Below are 21,467 nucleotides of genomic sequence, written 5' to 3' on the forward strand. Positions count from 1 at the left end.
GGTATAGACATATAAATATCTTCTTTTAAATCTCCATGAAGGAAGAAATTATGAACATCCATTTGTTGTAAAATCCAATTTTGTGTGGATGTCACAGTGAGAAGGCATCGAACGATAGTCATTTTCGCCACAGGAGCAAATGTTTCATGATAATCTAGACCCTCTTGTTAAAAATATCTTTTAACGACCAACCGAGCCTTATAGTGTTCAATGGATCCATCGGATTTATATTTAATCTTATAAATCCACTTGCTCCCAATGAGTTTGATTCCTAATGGTAAATCGGTGATAGTCCAAGTACAGTTTGCTTCAAGGGCCTGAATTTCAGCAGCCATTGCCTCTCTCCAACAAGAATGTTTCATAGCTTGGGTGAAGGTTGTGGGTTCAACATCATTGGATATGTTAGCAAGAAAAGGTTTATGAGAGGGAGAAAATTTATCAAAGGAAACAAAATTGGACAAAGAAAAACGCATACCTCCAATCGATTTTGATGATGGTTGAGATGAGGAATGAATTGATGCACAGTAAAAATCCTTTAATCGAGTAGATGGTTGACGTTCTCTAGTAGATCGTCGTAAATGGGATGTAAAAAAAAAAATTAAGATCTAAGCGCATAAGGTGTTATAAAGAGTAAATCGTTACATGAGGAGGTGATGTAAAGTGTAAATCGTTATATAAGGAGGTGGTGTAACATTCTAACGAAGAAGAGACATAAGCTGATGATATTCTTCTAAGGTGAATGAAGGACTTATTGAGCTTGAACTTGCAACCCTATCACCATCGTGAGCCTTTCCTTCTGCACCAATTTCACTATGGTAGCGTGAAATTGAATTTGCAGCTCCTGTAATTCTTTGAAGATGACAGTTGTGATTCGTTTGAATTTTATGGGTAGTGATTTACACGATGAGTGGAAGAGAGATGATCACAATTTGTTCTAATGTAACGATTTACCCTGTACACATTTACCCTGTACGATTTACTCTTTACACCACCTCCTTATATAACAATTTACACATTTTTCCTGTACGATTTACACTTTACATCACCTTTTCATGTAACGATTTACTCTTTACACCTTATGCGCTTAGATCTTAACATGCATGTTAAGGTCATATAATCATGGCTTCCTACCAATGGTTGATTAATAAATTGATAAACAATTTCAAAATAAAAAAAGATTAGAGGAAAAGAAGAGAAAAAGCAAAAAGTAGCTTGATATGTTCATGGACTATCATAAAAAGCCAACCAATGGTAACGAAAAAAAAAAGGTAGTTGCGTGGGCCAGCACCAACAGAACTAGATAGATAACCATATATCTTCTAGCAAAACTGAGCTTCTTAACCACTACGTCTAACATGTAATTAGTGTATCACTTTGTATTTGATGAATTCCATTGTTCACTTTGTATTTGATGCCCTGTATCCACGCGCGCATGTGTGTACACGTGTGTGCTTATGGCATGTGTTGTGTCTGTTATATGTGCATGTGCATGTGTATGAGAGAGAGAGAGAGAGAGAGAGAGAGAGAGAGAGAGAGAGAGAGAGAGAAAGATTCATATCCCCACATTGCAATGGTGGCATAAACGTGTTACCCACAAAGCACAAAGTTCAGTAAATTGACACTTTCCATGACCTTGACATGAGCTTCTACACGACTGCATATGACAAGATTTATCCGTTGCTCTCTCTCTCGTTTTGTAAAGCCCAGAAATTCATGGCATTTATATGTATTTTATAGCCCTCTTCTCATTAGCTTTTGTCTATTATTGCTCCAGCATAACTCTACCCAGAACTAATTAATGGTTGGCATAGTCTTTTTTTTTTTTTTTAAGGAAAATGGTTGGCATACAGTCAAATACTAAACTGGAGTTAGACTTTACAATTCACTATGCAGTATCCGCTCTTCTTTTTCACTTTTAGTATCTTCATTTGAATACTTAAAATTTCTTTAGGTGTGGAAACAACATGAATTACTTTGATTTTGACCTGTCAAAGAAGGTGGCAATCGTCGTCATTAAGAACGCATAACCCTTGTTATGGAATGTTGACCAACTGTCTATGAACCTTGAGCTTTAGAACAAGACCTGCAATGAACAAAGAACTCGGGTTCAACACAGTGGCTGAAGCGAAGGAACTGAGATCAGGTGCAATGCGATTGCAAACTTTGTGATCAGATGCAGCAACACGCTAAAAATGTGCAATCACATTGGACATGATCCTCCCTTGAACCAACGAGGCTCACAGGACACAAAAAGCCAAAAATGAGTGGCTTGGGTGGAGAGCTGGGCATATTGTGCATAACCGATTGTTGGCTACATTCAATCCCAACACACATTTCATTTGGGAATCGAGTTGTACATTTATCTATTTATTGAACAGGAAAACATAACGCCAAAATAACTTATTCATGCCAATGTTAAGTTAAAATAATATGTTCAGGCCAAAATTTTCAAAAAGTAATCGTATCAGCAGTTAAAGATATGCTTACCAAAATGTCTCCGTTGTTGATGATATCCCGAATGCGTAAAAAGTCATCGATGAAGTGTGGTAAAAAATAATTGCCGGAATAACACCGAATTTTTTTTTTTTGGAAAAACACAATGGGGTAAAAAGAGTTGGGGGCCACAAACAAAACCCTAAAATGCACAAAAAAAAAACTAAAATGTAAACCGTTATTTTTTAAATATTGAAGAATCGCATTTAGTGCTAGTACGAACATTCGTAAAAAAATAGAGATATTCGCATTTAAGTCTTTAGAAATTTTGTGAATATCATATCCAATGTGTGAATGTTCGAAAAGTTCATAAATGAGATACAAGATCCACGTATAAAAATATTTATAAATATAAGCATACATTTGCAGATCTCATCGATAAGTACTTATTTAATGGAGTACAATATTTGTGAACCTCCTCAAGCAGTATTTACTCAAATGAGGTTTGCAGGCTATATTCGCGAAGTTTGTCTTTAATTGTGAGGGTCCTACTTGCAAACTTTGCAAAAGTCGAAAACATTCACAAGTATTTGTGAATGTCAACATGCATTTGCGAACCTCCTCAAAAAGCATTTATTTCAAAGAGGTTCTCAGGTTATATTCACAAATGTCGTACTATATTTGCGAAAGTCGTATTGTATTTGTAAAGGTCTCGTCAAAACACAAAAATTAAAGACATTCACAGCAGGCATTCGTGAATGTTACACACATTTGTAGATCTCCTCAAAGAGCATTTACTTAGATAAAGTTTGCAAGTTATATTCACGAAGTTTGTGTTGTATTTATAAATGGTGTATTGTACTTGTAAATATTTGCATAATCTTCTTTTTATTGAAGGGTTGTGAATGTCCCAGACCGAGCCTTCAGAGTGAGGCATGTACATCGCGAGGGCCTTTGCTTCTAAGCCCGTGACAGCAAACTTCCTACAACATGACTTTATATCACCTAAACCTCAGTATGTTTGCATGCGTGGGCAAAAATGTCTTAAAAAATCGAGAATCAACAGTTTTGGGTGTGCAAAAAATTTTGTCAAATTGCTATTTAAAAAAAATACGCCACTTTGCAAGGATACTACGATCATTTTCCGTTTTTAATAACCCTTGACATTTTCTATCAATGCCCTTACCTGGTCATGGACTCATTGCTGATGGAGCAATGTTGTCATTATCTCTCAAAACGATTAAGGGAGTCAGACGATTACGATTCTGACCTGAATCAACCAGTTTTCAACAAGGAGATAACACGTAACAGTAAAATAATAAAATAATATTAAATATTAAAAACTATTTTTATGCATTTTACAAAAATAAGTCAATTCAGCCTGTTTCTTATCGATTTTGGGTCAATACAATAAGAATCGGCCGATTCAGGCTGTTTCGCAAGGATACTGACAACATTGTAAACAAAACAATGTGCCAGATGAGCACATGGGACGAGTCCAACAATGTAGCCACCTCGCCCTATCAGAAAAGATGCTTCACAATTTTGTGGTCACTTTGATCATTTCACCCATAACATCGGCAACCTGAACCCAGTAACAGATGATAGAAGTTGAAGGTCCAGGAAAAGAAATTGGGTTTCCTGGTCATGAACAAAGAAACCTATCTGATTTGTAACTTAGAAGATGGTCATACAAATTTGCACCAGCAGCCACTTCTGGATTGGATTTTAAAAACAACCACTTTAATTGCTTATGTCAAATAACTTCTTGGTTACTGTGGAACAGACTAACATCCAACAGATTAAACAACACTTCTCCAGCAAACAAAACATTCCAATAGAGAACCAGAAATCCAGCATAGGGCATAAGGCATCCTGCACTGCTTATAATTCTGAGTTTATCATGAATGTTATTTTACCAATTCAAATCGGTTTGCAAAAATCATATGATCATAAAACTGTAAATATCACTGGATACAATATACATGTTAGAGCATAAAATTTTAGCAAGATTATGATGGCAGAAAAACAAAAGAAAATGAAAGAAATCCATCAGCATCCAATAAAAGGTCATTCTTTCTCTCTTCTCATGTACAAGGATCAAGTCCTCTTATACAAGGGCAGAAATAGTGTTTAAAACAAATTTCATTTGTTTTGACAGATAAGCTAGTTGTCACAATGATCCTGTGCATCTAAATTGTGATAGAAATTACAGAGCACCAAAATAATTACTGAGCAAAGTTGAAGATGAATAATATGGTATAACAGTGGTAATGTGCAAGATTATCACTCATCTCACTGTAAATTCCAGAAAGTACCATAAAAACTTAGTGCCTACTCAGAGGATCCTCGATGGGCATCGACTTTGCTATTTGAAGGGGTAACAAGAGCTAAAATTACAACTCCTCCTAAAGTCACAATCAAAACGCCTAACAAATTCACTAGCAATGCCTCAGCAGAGTAACGTGTTATGGTTTTGCTGCCCTGCAAAAAGGTAAGTTTCTCCAAGATGCCAGTAACAGCAGTTGTAATAGCCATCCCATAGATGTAAATACCTAAGAAAACATGCCATGGTAGTAAACTTGATCGGATACCTCTTGCACCTCCGGGATACCAAAACATTCCAAATCCAATACCCCACTAAAAAAACAACTTAGGTGTATTAGAAATAAGAAAACATAAGTAAATCAAATAACATTGCACAGAGAGAGAGAGAGTGGGTTCTACCTGGATTCCAAATAAGAGAAGACAAGCTACACCTAACCATGAGTGCAGACTGTAAAAGTTGTCAATGCCCATGTCATTGTGAAACTTCAAAGCTGCCCATAGGCCAAGTAAGCTCAAACTAAAAGCAAGGGCTTGGAGAATGAGGTGTACAGCCTTCTTGAAGTTTTTTGTTCCTGAAACAGTCTTGTATGCCAACATGCCTGCAGTCATGCCAAATGAAAGAGGAAGATCAGAAATCAAAAGAATGAGCATTATGAAATCAATTGCAAGCTTCCAAAATGCAAAGTCAGTCTGGTCTTTCTACAACTTTCTGTCATGTCTAAGGAGTCATCTCATCAGTATTATCAATACAGAAGACAATTCAAAGAAACTAATTCTATAACACTTCCAGCATCGTGCTTTCCATTTGGTACCTGTGTAATGACTAGTACACTTAGGGCAATAATGACCCATGCTACACAAGAAAATATGGAGGATCTTGGCACTTCATGAATGATGAAGAAAAGCATAGGAGAAAGGAAACTACCGGTTAGATTTTCACAAGGGTAAGCATGTTTATGTACCAAGTACAGATTACACAGCGGCCACACGACGGATTCTCATACTGGGGGAACCGCAGGTAATGCTACACCCAAGCTTAGTTATGCAGTGATATTCTACTTGTTTGACTGATCAGTAGATGTCCATTTGATGTACCCAGAAAGCATAAACCATCATGGTCCCAAGCTATTATGCCGGAACTTCTGTAGATCTTTGATAAGGTATATCAGACCAAGATGTATCACAATGCATGCAAGGCTTTTCCTGTAACACCCTCAAAATTTTAACTTTAATTATTGTTCAAATATTAAAATTTTGAGACCAAATTTTTTTTGATAAGTATAAATAAACCAGATCTTATAATGCGGAAATGATTTTAAAAAACGGTTAAAGCTTTGGACGGGGTTACACTAAAGATAACAATCAAATCAAAATGTACGAGATATACACATTTCAAACCACATACAATATAAGACTAAAATATTAAGAATTTTAATTTTATTTCAAATCAGAGTATAAAAACAATAGTTCAGTCTCTATATGATCAAGTACTTAGAAAAGATCATGTCTACCAAGATCGCAAGGTAAGAGGTGAACCCTCGAAGATGCAGCTCGACCAGTCCTTCGCTCCAACTACTCATTATACTTAAACTACATTATTTGTCCCCTATAAAATGAGGTCAGACTCGCTAAAGTCTGGTAAAACAACCCAAACTCAAACTTAAAGAAATATATCAAGCATTTAAAGGTAATGACATGATATATTATTCATCAATAGTCAAGTGATAGACAAGGGAACAACGTCCTATGAGTCATTCATTTCAAGCATTCGAATATAAAGTATTTAAAAGCATTTCATCACTTAATATTATATTCAACCTTAACTCATATAATAAAGCATAATCTATATACATTCAAGTCATACAAGTCATCACATAAATATACATATATATATATATATATATATATGCATCTAAGACATTCAGATTATTGCATCATTTTCATATGCATTCATAATTCTTATAAATAATAAGTCAAATCACATTTGACCATTCCAGCGTGAAACACAAGCATATACCTTTTAAGTAATTTAGTTAGATATTCATGATACACATCAATCATGATAAATAGGTGTGATATATTCACTCAGACAATCATAATGGAATCATTTGCAATGAAACTATGTAAGCGTGACGTATCATTCACCTAATAAGTCAAAACTAGTCATTTGTAGGCCTGATGTGTCATTCACTTATACGCTAACATCAGTGTCACAATCATAACCTTATATCAAGATCTAAAATAAATAAGGATATGATTCTTACATCTGAGTTCAATATATAATCATGCTACAACAGAAAAGTCAAATCTATAAATTCATAATTGGCTATCTCAATCAACTCAATAGATCATCACAATTCATCATAACATTTTATTTAATCATACAAATATTCATAAGATCCATGCCGGATCGCCTGGTATGAGAAATGTATAACCTCACAAGGAGTTACCACCCTACACAAATGGTATGTCTGGTCTTAGATAATGCATTTCCTCACAGGAATATACCGTCTTAGTGGGCTACCCGCTCTTGGACAATGTACTTCCTTACAGAGACTTACCGCTCTAGACGGATTACCTGACCTAGTCATGAACACCCTCATAGAGAATCTTTTGTGAATAGTTCTTCAACAAGTACCATATCCAGTGAAAACTATTTGATGCATGCATCAATACAATTGACCACTCTCAGGGTTGATAGCCACCAACATGGGCACAAACATATATACAATCAATATGCATTACATCATACATCACTTTATATGACACTTAAATCATAAAATCACACATTTAACCATTAAAGTTTCATGAACCATAGTTCACTATTGAACTTAAGCATTTATCGCATGCATTCATAATTTCATATCGCATGATATTTAAATCGCTACAAGAAACATTGCATTTCGTAAATTGAGTCTCAAAGCATGTGTAAACAAAACATGAGTTTTATGCATGCATACGTGTAAACAAAACATGAGTTTTAACTCCGCTTGTGTATAACTGTTTAGTTATCCACTGTCGGTCCCAAGCCCGGATAAAGGAGGAGGGTTGCGGTAGGCCTGTGACAGCCAGCATAAAAACTTAGTCATACCTTATGAATATGAATCAATATGAGAATTTTGTTGGGGCGTTCCCTACTGAGCGACGCGTTGTACTCTATAGGCCCGGAGGCAGTGATAAATGGGCAAGGGTTGCTAGGTCGTCGCCCGGAAGCGACGCGTCACACCGACGCCCGAGTGTGGTGTCAAATAGGCAAGGGTTCCCTCACTTTGTTGGATGGGTGGGGGTAAAGAAGTTAGTCCAAGACCATAAAATTAGGTTAGCCACTTGGAACATAGGATCTTTAACTGGTAAGTTGGTAGAGTTAGTAGATGTTATGTGTAGGAGAAAGATTGATATTTTATGTTTACAAGAGACCAAATGGGTAGGTGAGAAAGCAAAAGTGATAGAACCTTGGGAATATAAGATTTGGTATACAGGAATAAATAGGAATAGGAATGGAGTAGGGATTGTTATGAGTCGTGAGTTTATAGATAATGTAGTTGAGGTCCGTAGGAAGGGTGATAGGATTTTACTTATTAAATTAGTATTAGGTTCGGAGATTATTAATATTATTAGTGTTTATGCACCTCAAGTAGGTTTAGATGATTCAATTAAGCATCAATTTTGGGAAGATTTAGATGGAGTAGTACAAGGGATATCTTATGGAGAAAGGCTTTTCATCGGCGGTGACCTTAATGGGCATGTAGGCATTAGTAGGGATGGATTTGAGAGTATCCATGGAGGCTATGGTATAGGAGAAAGAAACGAAAGTGGAGAAAGGATTTTAGATTTTGGTTTGTCCTATGATATGATCTTAGCAAACACTTGGTTTAGGAAGAGAGAGTCTCACCTAGTAACATTTAAAAGTGGGGTTAATACGAGTCAGATAGATTTTTTCCTACTTAGAAAGAGAGATAGGGGTTGTTGCATCGATTGTAAGGTTATACCGGGAGAAAGTGTAGCTACACAACATAGAGTCTTAATTTTAGATCTTAGAATTAGACAATGCCACAAAAGGGATAGACATAGGATAGATCCTAGAATTAAGTGGTGGGCACTGAAAGGAGCTAAACAAGGAATGTTTGTAGAGAAGGTAATTAAGGCAGTTGATTGGTGTCTCGAGGAGAATTCAGAATCAATGTGGAATAAGATAGCGGGTGGCATGAGAAAGGTGGCTAAGGAGGTATTGGGTGAGTCTAAAGGCGGTGCACCGCTAGGTAAGGATACATCGTGGTGGAATGAGGATGTCAAATTAGCTATTAAGGTTAAAAGAGAGTGTTATAGAAATCTAAGTAAGAGTCGGGATAATTAGAATTTGAAGAAGTATATGATAGCAAAGAAGGAAGCTAAAAAAGTAGTTCGGAACGCGAAGGATAAGGTATATAAGGAGGTTTATGACAAGTTGGATATCAAAGAGGGCGAGAAGGATATTTATAGGCTTGCAAAGATGAGAGATAGGAAATCGAGGGATCTGGGTATGGTTAGATGTATCAAAGATGAAACACAAAGGGTTTTAGTCAAAGATAAGGAGATTAAGGAGAGATGGAAAGATTATTTTGATAAGCTATTTAATGAAAGTCATGCTCAAGATCTTGGAGACTTGTCCATTCCTTTTCATGAGATGAATCGTGACTTCATGCGCAAGATTCAAAAGAAAGAAATTGCAGAGGCTTTGAAGAAAATGAAATCAAGAAGGGCAGTTGGCCCAGATGGTATACCTATCGAGGCTTGAAAATGCTTGGGAGAGAAAGGTTTAGAATGGTTGACAAATCTTTTTAACAAGATTTGGCGGACAAATAAGATGCCTAATGAGTGGAGGAAGAGTACTTTGGTGCCTCTATATAAGAAATGTATAACCTCACAAGGAGTTACCACCCTACACAAATGGTATGTCTGGTCTTAGATAATGCATTTCCTCACAGGAATATACCGTCTTAGTGGGCTACCCGCTCTTGGACAATGTACTTCCTTACAGAGACTTACCGCTCTAGACGGATTACCTGACCTAGTCATGAACACCCTCATAGAGAATCTTTTGTGAATAGTTCTTCAACAAGTACCATATCCAGTGAAAACTATTTGATGCATGCATCAATACAATTGACCACTCTCAGGGTTGATAGCCACCAACATGGGCACAAACATATATACAATCAATATGCATTACATCATACATCACTTTATATGACACTTAAATCATAAAATCACACATTTAACCATTAAAGTTTCATGAACCATAGTTCACTATTGAACTTAAGCATTTATCGCATGCATTCATAATTTCATATCGCATGATATTTAAATCGCTACAAGAAACATTGCATTTCGTAAATTGAGTCTCAAAGCATGTGTAAACAAAACATGAGTTTTATGCATGCATACGTGTAAACAAAACATGAGTTTTAACTCCGCTTGTGTATAACTGTTTAGTTATCCACTGTCGGTCCCAAGCCCGGATAAAGGAGGAGGGTTGCGGTAGGCCTGTGACAGCCAGCATAAAAACTTAGTCATACCTTATGAATATGAATCAATATGAGAATTTTGTTGGGGCGTTCCCTACTGAGCGACGCGTTGTACTCTATAGGCCCGGAGGCAGTGATAAATGGGCAAGGGTTGCTAGGTCGTCGCCCGGAAGCGACGCGTCACACCGACGCCCGAGTGTGGTGTCAAATAGGCAAGGGTTCCCTCACTTTGTTGGATGGGTGGGGGTAAAGAAGTTAGTCCAAGACCATAAAATTAGGTTAGCCACTTGGAACATAGGATCTTTAACTGGTAAGTTGGTAGAGTTAGTAGATGTTATGTGTAGGAGAAAGATTGATATTTTATGTTTACAAGAGACCAAATGGGTAGGTGAGAAAGCAAAAGTGATAGAACCTTGGGAATATAAGATTTGGTATACAGGAATAAATAGGAATAGGAATGGAGTAGGGATTGTTATGAGTCGTGAGTTTATAGATAATGTAGTTGAGGTCCGTAGGAAGGGTGATAGGATTTTACTTATTAAATTAGTATTAGGTTCGGAGATTATTAATATTATTAGTGTTTATGCACCTCAAGTAGGTTTAGATGATTCAATTAAGCATCAATTTTGGGAAGATTTAGATGGAGTAGTACAAGGGATATCTTATGGAGAAAGGCTTTTCATCGGCGGTGACCTTAATGGGCATGTAGGCATTAGTAGGGATGGATTTGAGAGTATCCATGGAGGCTATGGTATAGGAGAAAGAAACGAAAGTGGAGAAAGGATTTTAGATTTTGGTTTGTCCTATGATATGATCTTAGCAAACACTTGGTTTAGGAAGAGAGAGTCTCACCTAGTAACATTTAAAAGTGGGGTTAATACGAGTCAGATAGATTTTTTCCTACTTAGAAAGAGAGATAGGGGTTGTTGCATCGATTGTAAGGTTATACCGGGAGAAAGTGTAGCTACACAACATAGAGTCTTAATTTTAGATCTTAGAATTAGACAATGCCACAAAAGGGATAGACATAGGATAGATCCTAGAATTAAGTGGTGGGCACTGAAAGGAGCTAAACAAGGAATGTTTGTAGAGAAGGTAATTAAGGCAGTTGATTGGTGTCTCGAGGAGAATTCAGAATCAATGTGGAATAAGATAGCGGGTGGCATGAGAAAGGTGGCTAAGGAGGTATTGGGTGAGTCTAAAGGCGGTGCACCGCTAGGTAAGGATACATCGTGGTGGAATGAGGATGTCAAATTAGCTATTAAGGTTAAAAGAGAGTGTTATAGAAATCTAAGTAAGAGTCGGGATAATTAGAATTTGAAGAAGTATATGATAGCAAAGAAGGAAGCTAAAAAAGTAGTTCGGAACGCGAAGGATAAGGTATATAAGGAGGTTTATGACAAGTTGGATATCAAAGAGGGCGAGAAGGATATTTATAGGCTTGCAAAGATGAGAGATAGGAAATCGAGGGATCTGGGTATGGTTAGATGTATCAAAGATGAAACACAAAGGGTTTTAGTCAAAGATAAGGAGATTAAGGAGAGATGGAAAGATTATTTTGATAAGCTATTTAATGAAAGTCATGCTCAAGATCTTGGAGACTTGTCCATTCCTTTTCATGAGATGAATCGTGACTTCATGCGCAAGATTCAAAAGAAAGAAATTGCAGAGGCTTTGAAGAAAATGAAATCAAGAAGGGCAGTTGGCCCAGATGGTATACCTATCGAGGCTTGAAAATGCTTGGGAGAGAAAGGTTTAGAATGGTTGACAAATCTTTTTAACAAGATTTGGCGGACAAATAAGATGCCTAATGAGTGGAGGAAGAGTACTTTGGTGCCTCTATATAAGAATAAGGGTGATATACAAGATTGCACAAACTATCGTGGTATAAAACTCATGAGTCATATTATGAAACTTTAGGAGAGGGTGATTGAGTCTAGGTTGAGGAAGATTGTCATGATATCGGAGAATCAATTTGGTTTTATGCCTGGAAGATCAACTATGGAAGTTATACATCTTCTTAGACAACTTATTGAGAGAAATAGAGAGAGGAACAAAGATTTGCATATGGTTTTTATTGATTTGGAGAAGGCATACGATAGAGTACCTAGAGACGTTCTCTGGTGGACAATGATGAAGAAAGGTGTTTCTCTCAAGTACATTAGTATAATTAAGGATATGTATGAAGGAGTAGTAACCAATGTCCGCACTTGTGCAGGGGTGACAACCAATTTTCCTATAACGGTTGGGTTACATCAAGGATCTGCTTTAAGCCCTTTCCTATTTGCTATAGTGATGGATGAGCTTACGAGATCAATTCAAGAAAATGTGTCGTGGTGTATGTTGTTTGCTGATGATATTGTTTTGATTGATGAGTCTAGAGCTGGGGTTAACACTAAGTTAGAATTATGGAGACAGACATTGGAAGCAAGAGGTTTTAAGTTGAGTAACAGTAAGACAGAATACATGGAATGTCGGTTTAGTAAGCAACGAAGTAGTGATGGGAGTGTAGTGAAGCTTGGTGAGCAAGAAGTATCGGTGGATGATTGTTTCAAATATTTGGGATCTATCATTCAAAAGTATGGAGAAATTGATGGAGATGTAAATCATAGGATAAAGGTTGGGTGGATGAAATGGAAAAGTGCAACTGGAGTATTGTGCGATCGTAGAATGCCATTGCGGTTGAAGGGAAAGTTTTATAGGACGACTATTAGGCCCGCTTTACTATATGATACGGAATGTTGGGCTGCCAAGAGACATCATATTCAAAAAATGAGTGTAGCTGAGATGCGTATGCTGAGATGGATGTGTGGAAATACAATAAAAGATAAGATTCGGAACGAGGAGATACGTAAGAAGGTAGGTGTTACACCCATTGAAAATAAGATGAGAGAGAATCGTTTACGGTGGTTTGGACATATTCGGCAAAGGCCTAATGATGCTCCAGTTAGAAGGATGGAGAAATGGGAAAATATATTAGTTAAAAGAGGTCGGGGTAGGCCTAGGAAGACATGGATGGAGGTGATAGGAAAGGATATGAATGCTTTGAACCTCACCGAGGACATGGCATTGGATAGAAATGATTGGAGGAGAAGGATTCATGTGGAAGACCCAAAATGATTTTCTTTTTTGGTTCATATCGCCGACCCCAATTGTTTTGGGATGAAGGCGTAGTTGTTGTTGTTGTATTTTGTATATGTGAACATGCACATTTCATAATATGAAACAACTAAACATCAACATACATAACTCTTACGTAGTTCAAGTTATACACAAGATTCAAATCATATATACATTTTTCACCACATGAATCAATATGCAAAGCAAGTATTTCATGCATAATGTGTCTCTCACATAGTGTGTATGTGTATATATATATATATATATATATAGCTTTGCACTACAGGTCGAGACGGGACGACAGGGCCCCAGCGTTTCGCTGGGTCTCTCATCGGGCCCTGTTCTGTCGACCCGACCCGGGGAGACAGCCTGCTACCCCCCTGACCTAGCGCGCGGAGGCCTAGCGTTCGCGTACCCGCGCACTGGAACAGGGGGGCCCTGTTGATTGGATCGAACCCAGGAGGGTCCGGTCCAGCCTTCATGGCTACAGGGCCCAGGCCCGAGTCGCTGGGACCGTCTGTTGGGTCTCAGAGAGCGGGTCTGGACCCAGAACCCCTTCATCCGACTTACCCAGTTGGGTCTGGTTCGCGGGCTGTCCCGAATCAGGTCCAACTCGTTAATTTTTATCCCCATGATGGATCCACTACCGACCCAGACCCATATCGGACCCGGACGGAGCTCCAGTTTGGATTTGAGCTAGGTCAAGACCAGACCCATCACCATATGGATCGCGGATCGAGTTCAGACCGAGCCTCTTATCCCCACAACTCGACCCACGATCCAACCTATCCAAATCTGGGTCCGACGAATAGTCTAGGATTATGCCCGATCCATATCCAATCGAGCGGATTATCTCAGTCCTATCCCAACCTAACCTGATACCCAAACACCAACCAACCCATTAAACCCCTACCTACCCAACATCTGATACCTCACCCGATCCAACAACACTATCATAGCCCAAACCCGTATTACCCTGTTCCTACCCAGTTAGAACCTGAAGACCACCCGTCCCACACCGCTTACCTTGGACCTCCTATCCTTCTGGTGCCCCAACGTCGGCCGCAGGTGGCTCCCGCCCACGGGCAGGACAGACCGAGGCAGAATCAGCGGGGAGCAATGCGACCTGAGCACCAACCACCCCTCAGTGGAGTTCGTCAACACCAGCATCCAGGTGAGTAGTGCCGCACCACAGACGATGAAGCAATATGGGACGACGACGCCTCCTGAAACGAGTATCTTGCAGGAATGGTGGAGTCGCGACAGCAGAAAGTACCAGAACACTCCTCGACCTACGGAGTGAAGCTGGATCTTCCGGAGTTTGCAGGGCGATTCGACGCAGAGCAGTTCTTCGACTGGTCGTATGTCGTGCAGTTCTTCTTCGATTACCACACCGTTGTGTCTCGCTAGCGTCTACTCGACTGAGAGGCCTAGCACAAACGTGGTGGGTGGAACTGCAGCGATCGAGAGAGCGGCAGGGATCAGAGCGCGTACAGTCATGGGAGGAGATGCAAAGATTGATGTAGTCAAAATTTGTGCTGTCAGATCACACAGAAAGAGCCTACAAGGAGTACTTGACCCTGCGGCGAGGCACCCGAACTGTGGCAGAGTATACTGCGAAGCTCCATCGTCTTTCCCTACGTGTGCAGATCGAGGAAACTGCCCGCCAGCAGGTCACAAGGTACATTTCAGGTCGTCGTCCTGCCATTTCTGATGATTTTAGTTATGTCACAGTTGAGACAATAGATTAGGCCAGCAGTTATGCCATGAACATCGAGGACAAGCTGAGGAGGAAGCAAGAATATAGGACCTCTCGTAGTGAACCCACTAGTCGACCTAAGCCAGGTTTCCCAACCAGGGGAGCAAGCTCCCCTAGTGACTCAAAGACTAGAGCAAACGTTAGCAAACCTGATCAGTCATGACCCGCATTCAATACACGGTCTAAAGCCAAACCTAGTGATTCTACCATCCGTTGTTTTAGGTGTCAGGAGCTAGGGCATGTCGCGTCTAGGTGCCCCACTGTGGGCAAAAACACCCATCTCGTCGAAGGTATTGTGGAGTCAGCATCCGAGAGTGAGAGTGAGTCTTTGGTCGAGGATGAGGATGAGAGGGAAGTCGTAGAGTTCGACGGCAACGTTGACAATCGATTATCCATTCATCATGTCTTGACCGCACCCCGTGAGTCGAACCCTGCAGAATGGCTACGGAACAACATCTTTAGAACCCGATGCAACTATGAGGGTTACGCATGTGATGTTATTATCGACACCGGTGCTTGTGAGAACATGGTGTCCGAAAGCGTTGTGTCTACCTTGAATCTGAAAACCGAGAAACTGTCTCACCCCTACAAGATGGTGTAGTTCAAGAAAGGAAACGAGGTTCCCAGCACCCAGCGTTGTTTAGTTCGCTTCTCCATGGGGGAGCACTACCACGACGAGGTGTGGTGTGATGTAGCCCCTATGAGTGTGTGTCACATCCTGTTGGGTCATCCTTGGCAGTTTGATCGCAAGACCATTCATGATGGTCGTAGGAACACGTACTCATTCATATTTAAGGGTCATAAGATAATCCTTCTCCCCATCAAGGAGATGGGGTTTCCCACGGTAGATAAGCCTGAGCGAGTTCCCCGACTGGCTGGACTATCCTACCGCTCTTTCTTGAACCAATGTCAGGAGAATGGTTATTGTTATGCTGTGGTGGCTAAGCCTTTAGTGAGTACGTCGTTACCAGTTCCTACGGACATCCGCCCCCTTATCGAAGAGTTTAGCGACATTATGCCAGATGACCTCCCAGATGGTCTTCCTTCCATGCGTGTCGTACAGCATGCTATTGATTTTGTGTCAGGGTCGAGTCTCCCCAATCTCCCCGCGTATCGTATGAATCCCTCGGAGCATGCCGAGTTGCTGAGGCAGGTCCAGGAGTTACTACAAAAGGGCTTTATTCGTGAAAGTGTGAGCCCTTGCGCGGTACCCGCCCTGCTCACCCCTAAGAAAGATGGGTCCATGCGCATGTGTGTAGATAGTCGAGCCATAAACCGCATCACTGTCAAATACTGTTTTCCCATCCCTCGTTTGGATGATATGTTTGATATGTTGGCTGGTGCTTCCATTTTCTCCAAAATCGATTTAAAAAGTGGGTATCATCATATTCGTATCCGAGAGGGGGATGAGTGGAAGACGGCATTCAAGACACGTGATGGGTTGTATGAGTGGTTAGTCATGCCATTTGGGCTATCCAATGCCCCAAGTACTTTCATGAATATGATGACCATTGTATAGAGAAGTTTGTCGTGGTATATTTTGATGATATTTTGATTTATAGTTCATCTTTATCTGACCATTTGCATCACCTGCGTCAGGTCTTAGAAATTTTAAGAGGAGAAAAATTGTATGTCAATGCAAAAAAGTGTGAGTTCATGACATCCAGTGTCGTATTCCTAGGCTTTATTGTGTCATCTGATGGAGTTAAGGCAGACCCCGTGAAAGTTCGTGCGATTGTAGATTGGCCTATCCCAAAGACTATCGGAGAGATCCGTAGTTTTCACGGATTAGCCACTTTTTATCGACGTTTCGTGAGAAACTTCAACACCCTCATGGCCCCCATCACGGAGTGCCTCAAGGGTACTAGTTTTCAGTGGACGCCTACTGCGGGAAAAGCCTTTACGATCATCAAAGAGAAAATGACTAGTGCTCCTGTCTTAGCCCTCCCTGATTTTAGTGCAGTATTTGAGGTTGAGTGTGATGCCTCCAAGGTGGGAATTGGCGCAGTCTTGAGTCAGAATCGTAGACCTGTTGCCTTCTTTAGTGAGAAGCTGACTCAGGCCAGGTGCCAGGTGCCATTATTCCACTTACGATGTTGAGTTTTATGCCGTGGTACAAGCCCTTCGTTATTGGAGACATTATCTCATTTATAAGGAATTTGTCTTGTACACGGACCATGAGGCATTGAAGTATTTGAATAGTCAAAAGAAGTTGAGTGCTCGTCATGCCAAGTGAGTCAGTTTCTTGCAAGAGTACACCTTCTCGATTCGCCATCAATCGGGTACCCTGAACAAGGTGGCTGACGCTCTTAGTAGGAAGGAAGAACAACCTCCTGATGACTATGTCAGGTCATTGGGTTCGAACAGTGCAAGGAATTATACCCCACGAACCCTGATTTTCAACAAGTCTGGGAGGGGTGCATCTCTTCAGATCGCACCGTTGACCCCCGTTTTAGCATTCATAATGGTTACCTCTTCCGTGGGAACAAATTATGTGTGCCTGATTTCTCCCTTAGGCTTCAGTTGATTTCTGAATTACATGAAGGAGGGTTAGCAGGGCATTTCGGACATGATAAGATGTTCGCTCTGTTAGATGAAGGATACTTTTGGCCCAAAATGCGAAAAGATGTTGTCAAGTTCATTCAAGGGTGTCATGTGTGTCAAGTGTCCAAGGGTCATCGTCAGAATAGTGGTCTCTATACTCTGTTACCCATTCCTGAACGGCCGTGGGAGCACGTATCCATGGATTTTATTGTGGGCCTCCCCCGAACGCCATGTCGTTTTGATTCAATTTTAGTCGTTGTTGACTGGTTCTCCAAAATGGCTATTTTTGTCCCGTGTAAGCGAACCACTGATGCCTCTTTAGTCGCGTCCTATTATTTCAAGGACGTTGCCCGCTTCCATGGTCTACCCCACACAATCACTTCTGGTCGTGACACGCGTTTTATAAGCCATTTTTGGAAATCGTTATGGGCCTTATTGAAGACCTAGCTTCAGTTCAGTAGTGCGTACCACCCCCAGACCGATGGCCAAACCAAAGTCGTGAACCGCACCTTAGGAAACTTATTACGGAGCCTAATAGGGGAAAATGTCAAAACTTGGGACCTCGTATTGCCTCAAGCCGAGTTCGCATATAACAATTCCATTAACCGTTTTACAGGTAAATCTCCGTTCCAAGTGGTGTATGGTCGGTCACCCACCCATGTCGTTGATCTAGCCCCTGTGTCAGATCTTCTAGCTCCAGCTCCAGATGCTTTTGATGCCGTCGAATATATGCGTGACATTCACAGACAGGTCCATGCCAAACTTGTCGAAAACTATGAGGCCTACAAAGCTTTCGTAGATCAGAGTCGTCGTGATGTCCAGTTTCAGTTTGGTCAACTCGTCTGGGTTTACTTGCATCCCGAGCGCTTTCCCGTAGGCACCTATAGCAAACTAAGTCCTAAGAAGTATGGCCCTTTTAGGATCCTTAGGCGATTAGGTTTGAATGCCTACCTCCTTGAGCTGCCCGATGATTGGCATATTTCCCCTATTTTCAACGTGATTGATCTATATGCTTACTGTGGAAACAACAAGTCGTCAGAGTCGACTTCTTCCCAACCAGGGGAGAATTATGCAGGGCAGGACCCGATTGGACCCATCGTGCCACCCGATCCGCCTCAAAGGGCAGATGACCGGATCCACGTGTATGACCCCATTGCAGGTACGGAGCCGCGACGCAGGGAGGTACCCCTGCGCACCTACTCCAGGCGTGGTGGAGTTCGCACGTCGCAGAGCCAGCAGCAAAATGAAGTTGACCCGGATCGCGGATCAGGTCCAAGGCTGGACCCGCGACCCGGGTCCATCAATAGCCTTTAAAAGGCCCTCTCCTAGGGTTGCGTAGAGGACATTGAAGATTCAGCCGTCATTCTTTATAGTTTGCTTATTCCTTTTGTTATTTGCACTCTGCTTTCATTTCACTCCTTACTATTGATTGTCTTCCCCTGTTTATTGAAACTTATTGAAAATAATAATAAGCTTGAGCCACACCGATTCACGGTGGGCATCTGTTTTCTCTCCTCCCCGACGAGCACTGCATCACAATGCCAAGTATGTCATAGGCTCCAGCAATGTTTCAACAGATTTATGGATCAATTCAAATCCCCTTTAGAAGTCACTCATTGATACATTTAACTTCTGCAAACTATCAATTGAACATTTATATCATAGATATGTACTGTGTACCTTACCCTAATCACTATCAATATCAAATTATCAATGAGATATTGAACTCCTTATGGTCTTTCATTTGGAGAAGCCCCTAACATGATCTCTTCAATAGCAAGAGAAACAAAACATAATGTTCCCTAACATGGCTATTCACCAACTAGGATAAATGGTCGCAGAATTTTCAAATAACCCTCCAATATCCACCATGTCCAAGTTCATTGCTAAGTTCTGTTTGGCACAAGATTTGTGTCATCCTCCTTGAGTTTGAAAGAACTTCACCATAATGACTATATATGACCAAGAACAAGTAAAAGAATGTTGCTTTGTTTTGCTTTGATTTAGTATCTACAAAGATGCAGAGGAGCTGATTGGCAAGAAATGGTTTCAGGATCCAGATATGAGTAGAATTAAGGAAACATGATGATTTATCTGAAGTTATCCAATTTGATTTAACTTAATTTTACAGACTTCCCTGTGATAGACAGCAAAATAATTTAAAAATTCAACCCAATAAGCATTATATACTAGAAGAGAAACTACCATACCTTCACCACTAACAAGTATGAAGCCGATAACCATTAGTACAGGATGTACCTAGATTGACAGCAGAACCAACCACCAAGTAAGATAGAGAAAGAGTTTAATGGTAATCTGAATTTAAAATCACTCAGACGGCAAAGGAGAAAATTTCTTCCCATCATCACATGAAAAATTGTTGACCTTCATAAATTTAACCAACCCTAAGGTTTAAGCGGGGCATCGAGTTCTGAACTTTCATTGAAATAAGCCTGAACACAAATTAATTGTGCCAACCATGTCAATCTTCCCTACAAAAATATAAACCCTAAAATGGGTTTATTTCACTAGCTCAAAAAGAAAAGCAAAAAAAAAAAAAGAACTTCATGAAAAATAAGGCTTGCATGCAGAAGCTATTCAGATGAATCAAAGGAGAAATAGGCAATCACCCAAAACGAATCTGGTCAAAACTAAGCACATGAAACAGGATAACGCGCCCAAACATAGCCTAAACCACGCAAGATCGAAAAAGAAAGCACGATTCAGATTCCGGTCTACTCACTCTCCACCGTCCAACACTTCACAGGATCCAGAACCAGAAACAAGTTCAAAATCCAAGACAGAGCATGACAAGCATATCAGAAAGAAACAAGAGGGATCATAAAGAGAGAGAACATTAAATCACAAAAGATCACAAAAAGAAAACACGATTCAGGTCCCGATCTACTCATTCTCAGCGCGGCACTTCCCAGGATCAAGAACAAGAAACACGCTCAAAATCCAAGAACACCGAGCATGACAAGCATATCAGAAAGAAGCAAGCGGGATCAGAAAGAGAGAGAGAGAGAGTACACGAAATCACACGCGATCGCAAAAAGAAAACAAGATTCAGATTCCAATCTACTCATTCTCCACCGCCCGCCACTCCACAGGCTCAAGAACCAGAAATAAGCTCAAAATCCAAGAGAACAGTATGATAAGCATATCAGAAAGAAGCAAGCGGGATCATAAAGAGAGAGAACACTAAACCACACAGCATCACAGAATGAAAACGCGGTTCGGATTCCGATCTACTCATTCTCTACCCCCCGCCACTTCACAGGATCAAGAACCAGAAATAAGCTCAAAATCCAAGAAGACATAGTATGATAAGCATCTCAGAAAGAAGCAAGCGGGATCAGAGAGAGCTTACGTTGAAGATGAGGGACTTGTCCTGGGAGATGAGCGACATTCCTCCACGGAAATGCATAACCCACACGAGCACCAACGCGGCCACAAGGACTCCCGTGGCTCGAACCAACACGACGAGGAGCGGGAAGCGGACGACGGGAGCCGCCATGGGCGGAGAGAGAGAGAGAGATTGGAGAAGACGTCCCCGCCTCTGTCCCTTTCTCAGTCTCAGGGTCCACTCTGTTGGGAATCGCTGGGATCTCTCTTCGGAGGGGAAACGCGATTCGCGACTCCTTTTCTTTCGAACTCCCTGAGGGCGTTAGGGTTTCGTGATCGGTTAGTTTATTTCGTTCCTTCCAGTTGACCTGAAGTTTTGATTTCTGAGTGTAAGGCCACGTCAGCCGAGTAGGAACAACGGTACGGACGGG

General features: G+C 40.7%; 1 protein-coding gene across 1 annotated transcript; it reads right to left on the reverse strand.

Moving 5' to 3' along the window:
- Positions 1 to 4,491: 4,491 nt before the first annotated feature.
- Positions 4,492 to 21,363, reverse strand: LOC149841467 (transmembrane ascorbate ferrireductase 2-like). Its single transcript, XM_090003865.1, has 4 exons — positions 21,062 to 21,363; positions 19,899 to 19,947; positions 5,161 to 5,360; positions 4,492 to 5,073 (listed from the first exon to the last, which is right to left on the reverse strand). The coding sequence occupies exons 1-4, from the start codon at positions 21,206 to 21,208 to the stop codon at positions 4,768 to 4,770; spliced, it is 702 nt and encodes a 233-aa protein (XP_089859991.1). The 5' UTR covers positions 21,209 to 21,363; the 3' UTR covers positions 4,492 to 4,767.
- Positions 21,364 to 21,467: the final 104 nt, after the last annotated feature.

Source organism: Nuphar pumila, chromosome 4 (assembly GCF_984573655.1).
Source record: "Nuphar pumila chromosome 4, dmNupPumi1.hap1.1, whole genome shotgun sequence".
Taxonomy (NCBI): Eukaryota; Viridiplantae; Streptophyta; class Magnoliopsida; order Nymphaeales; family Nymphaeaceae; genus Nuphar; species Nuphar pumila.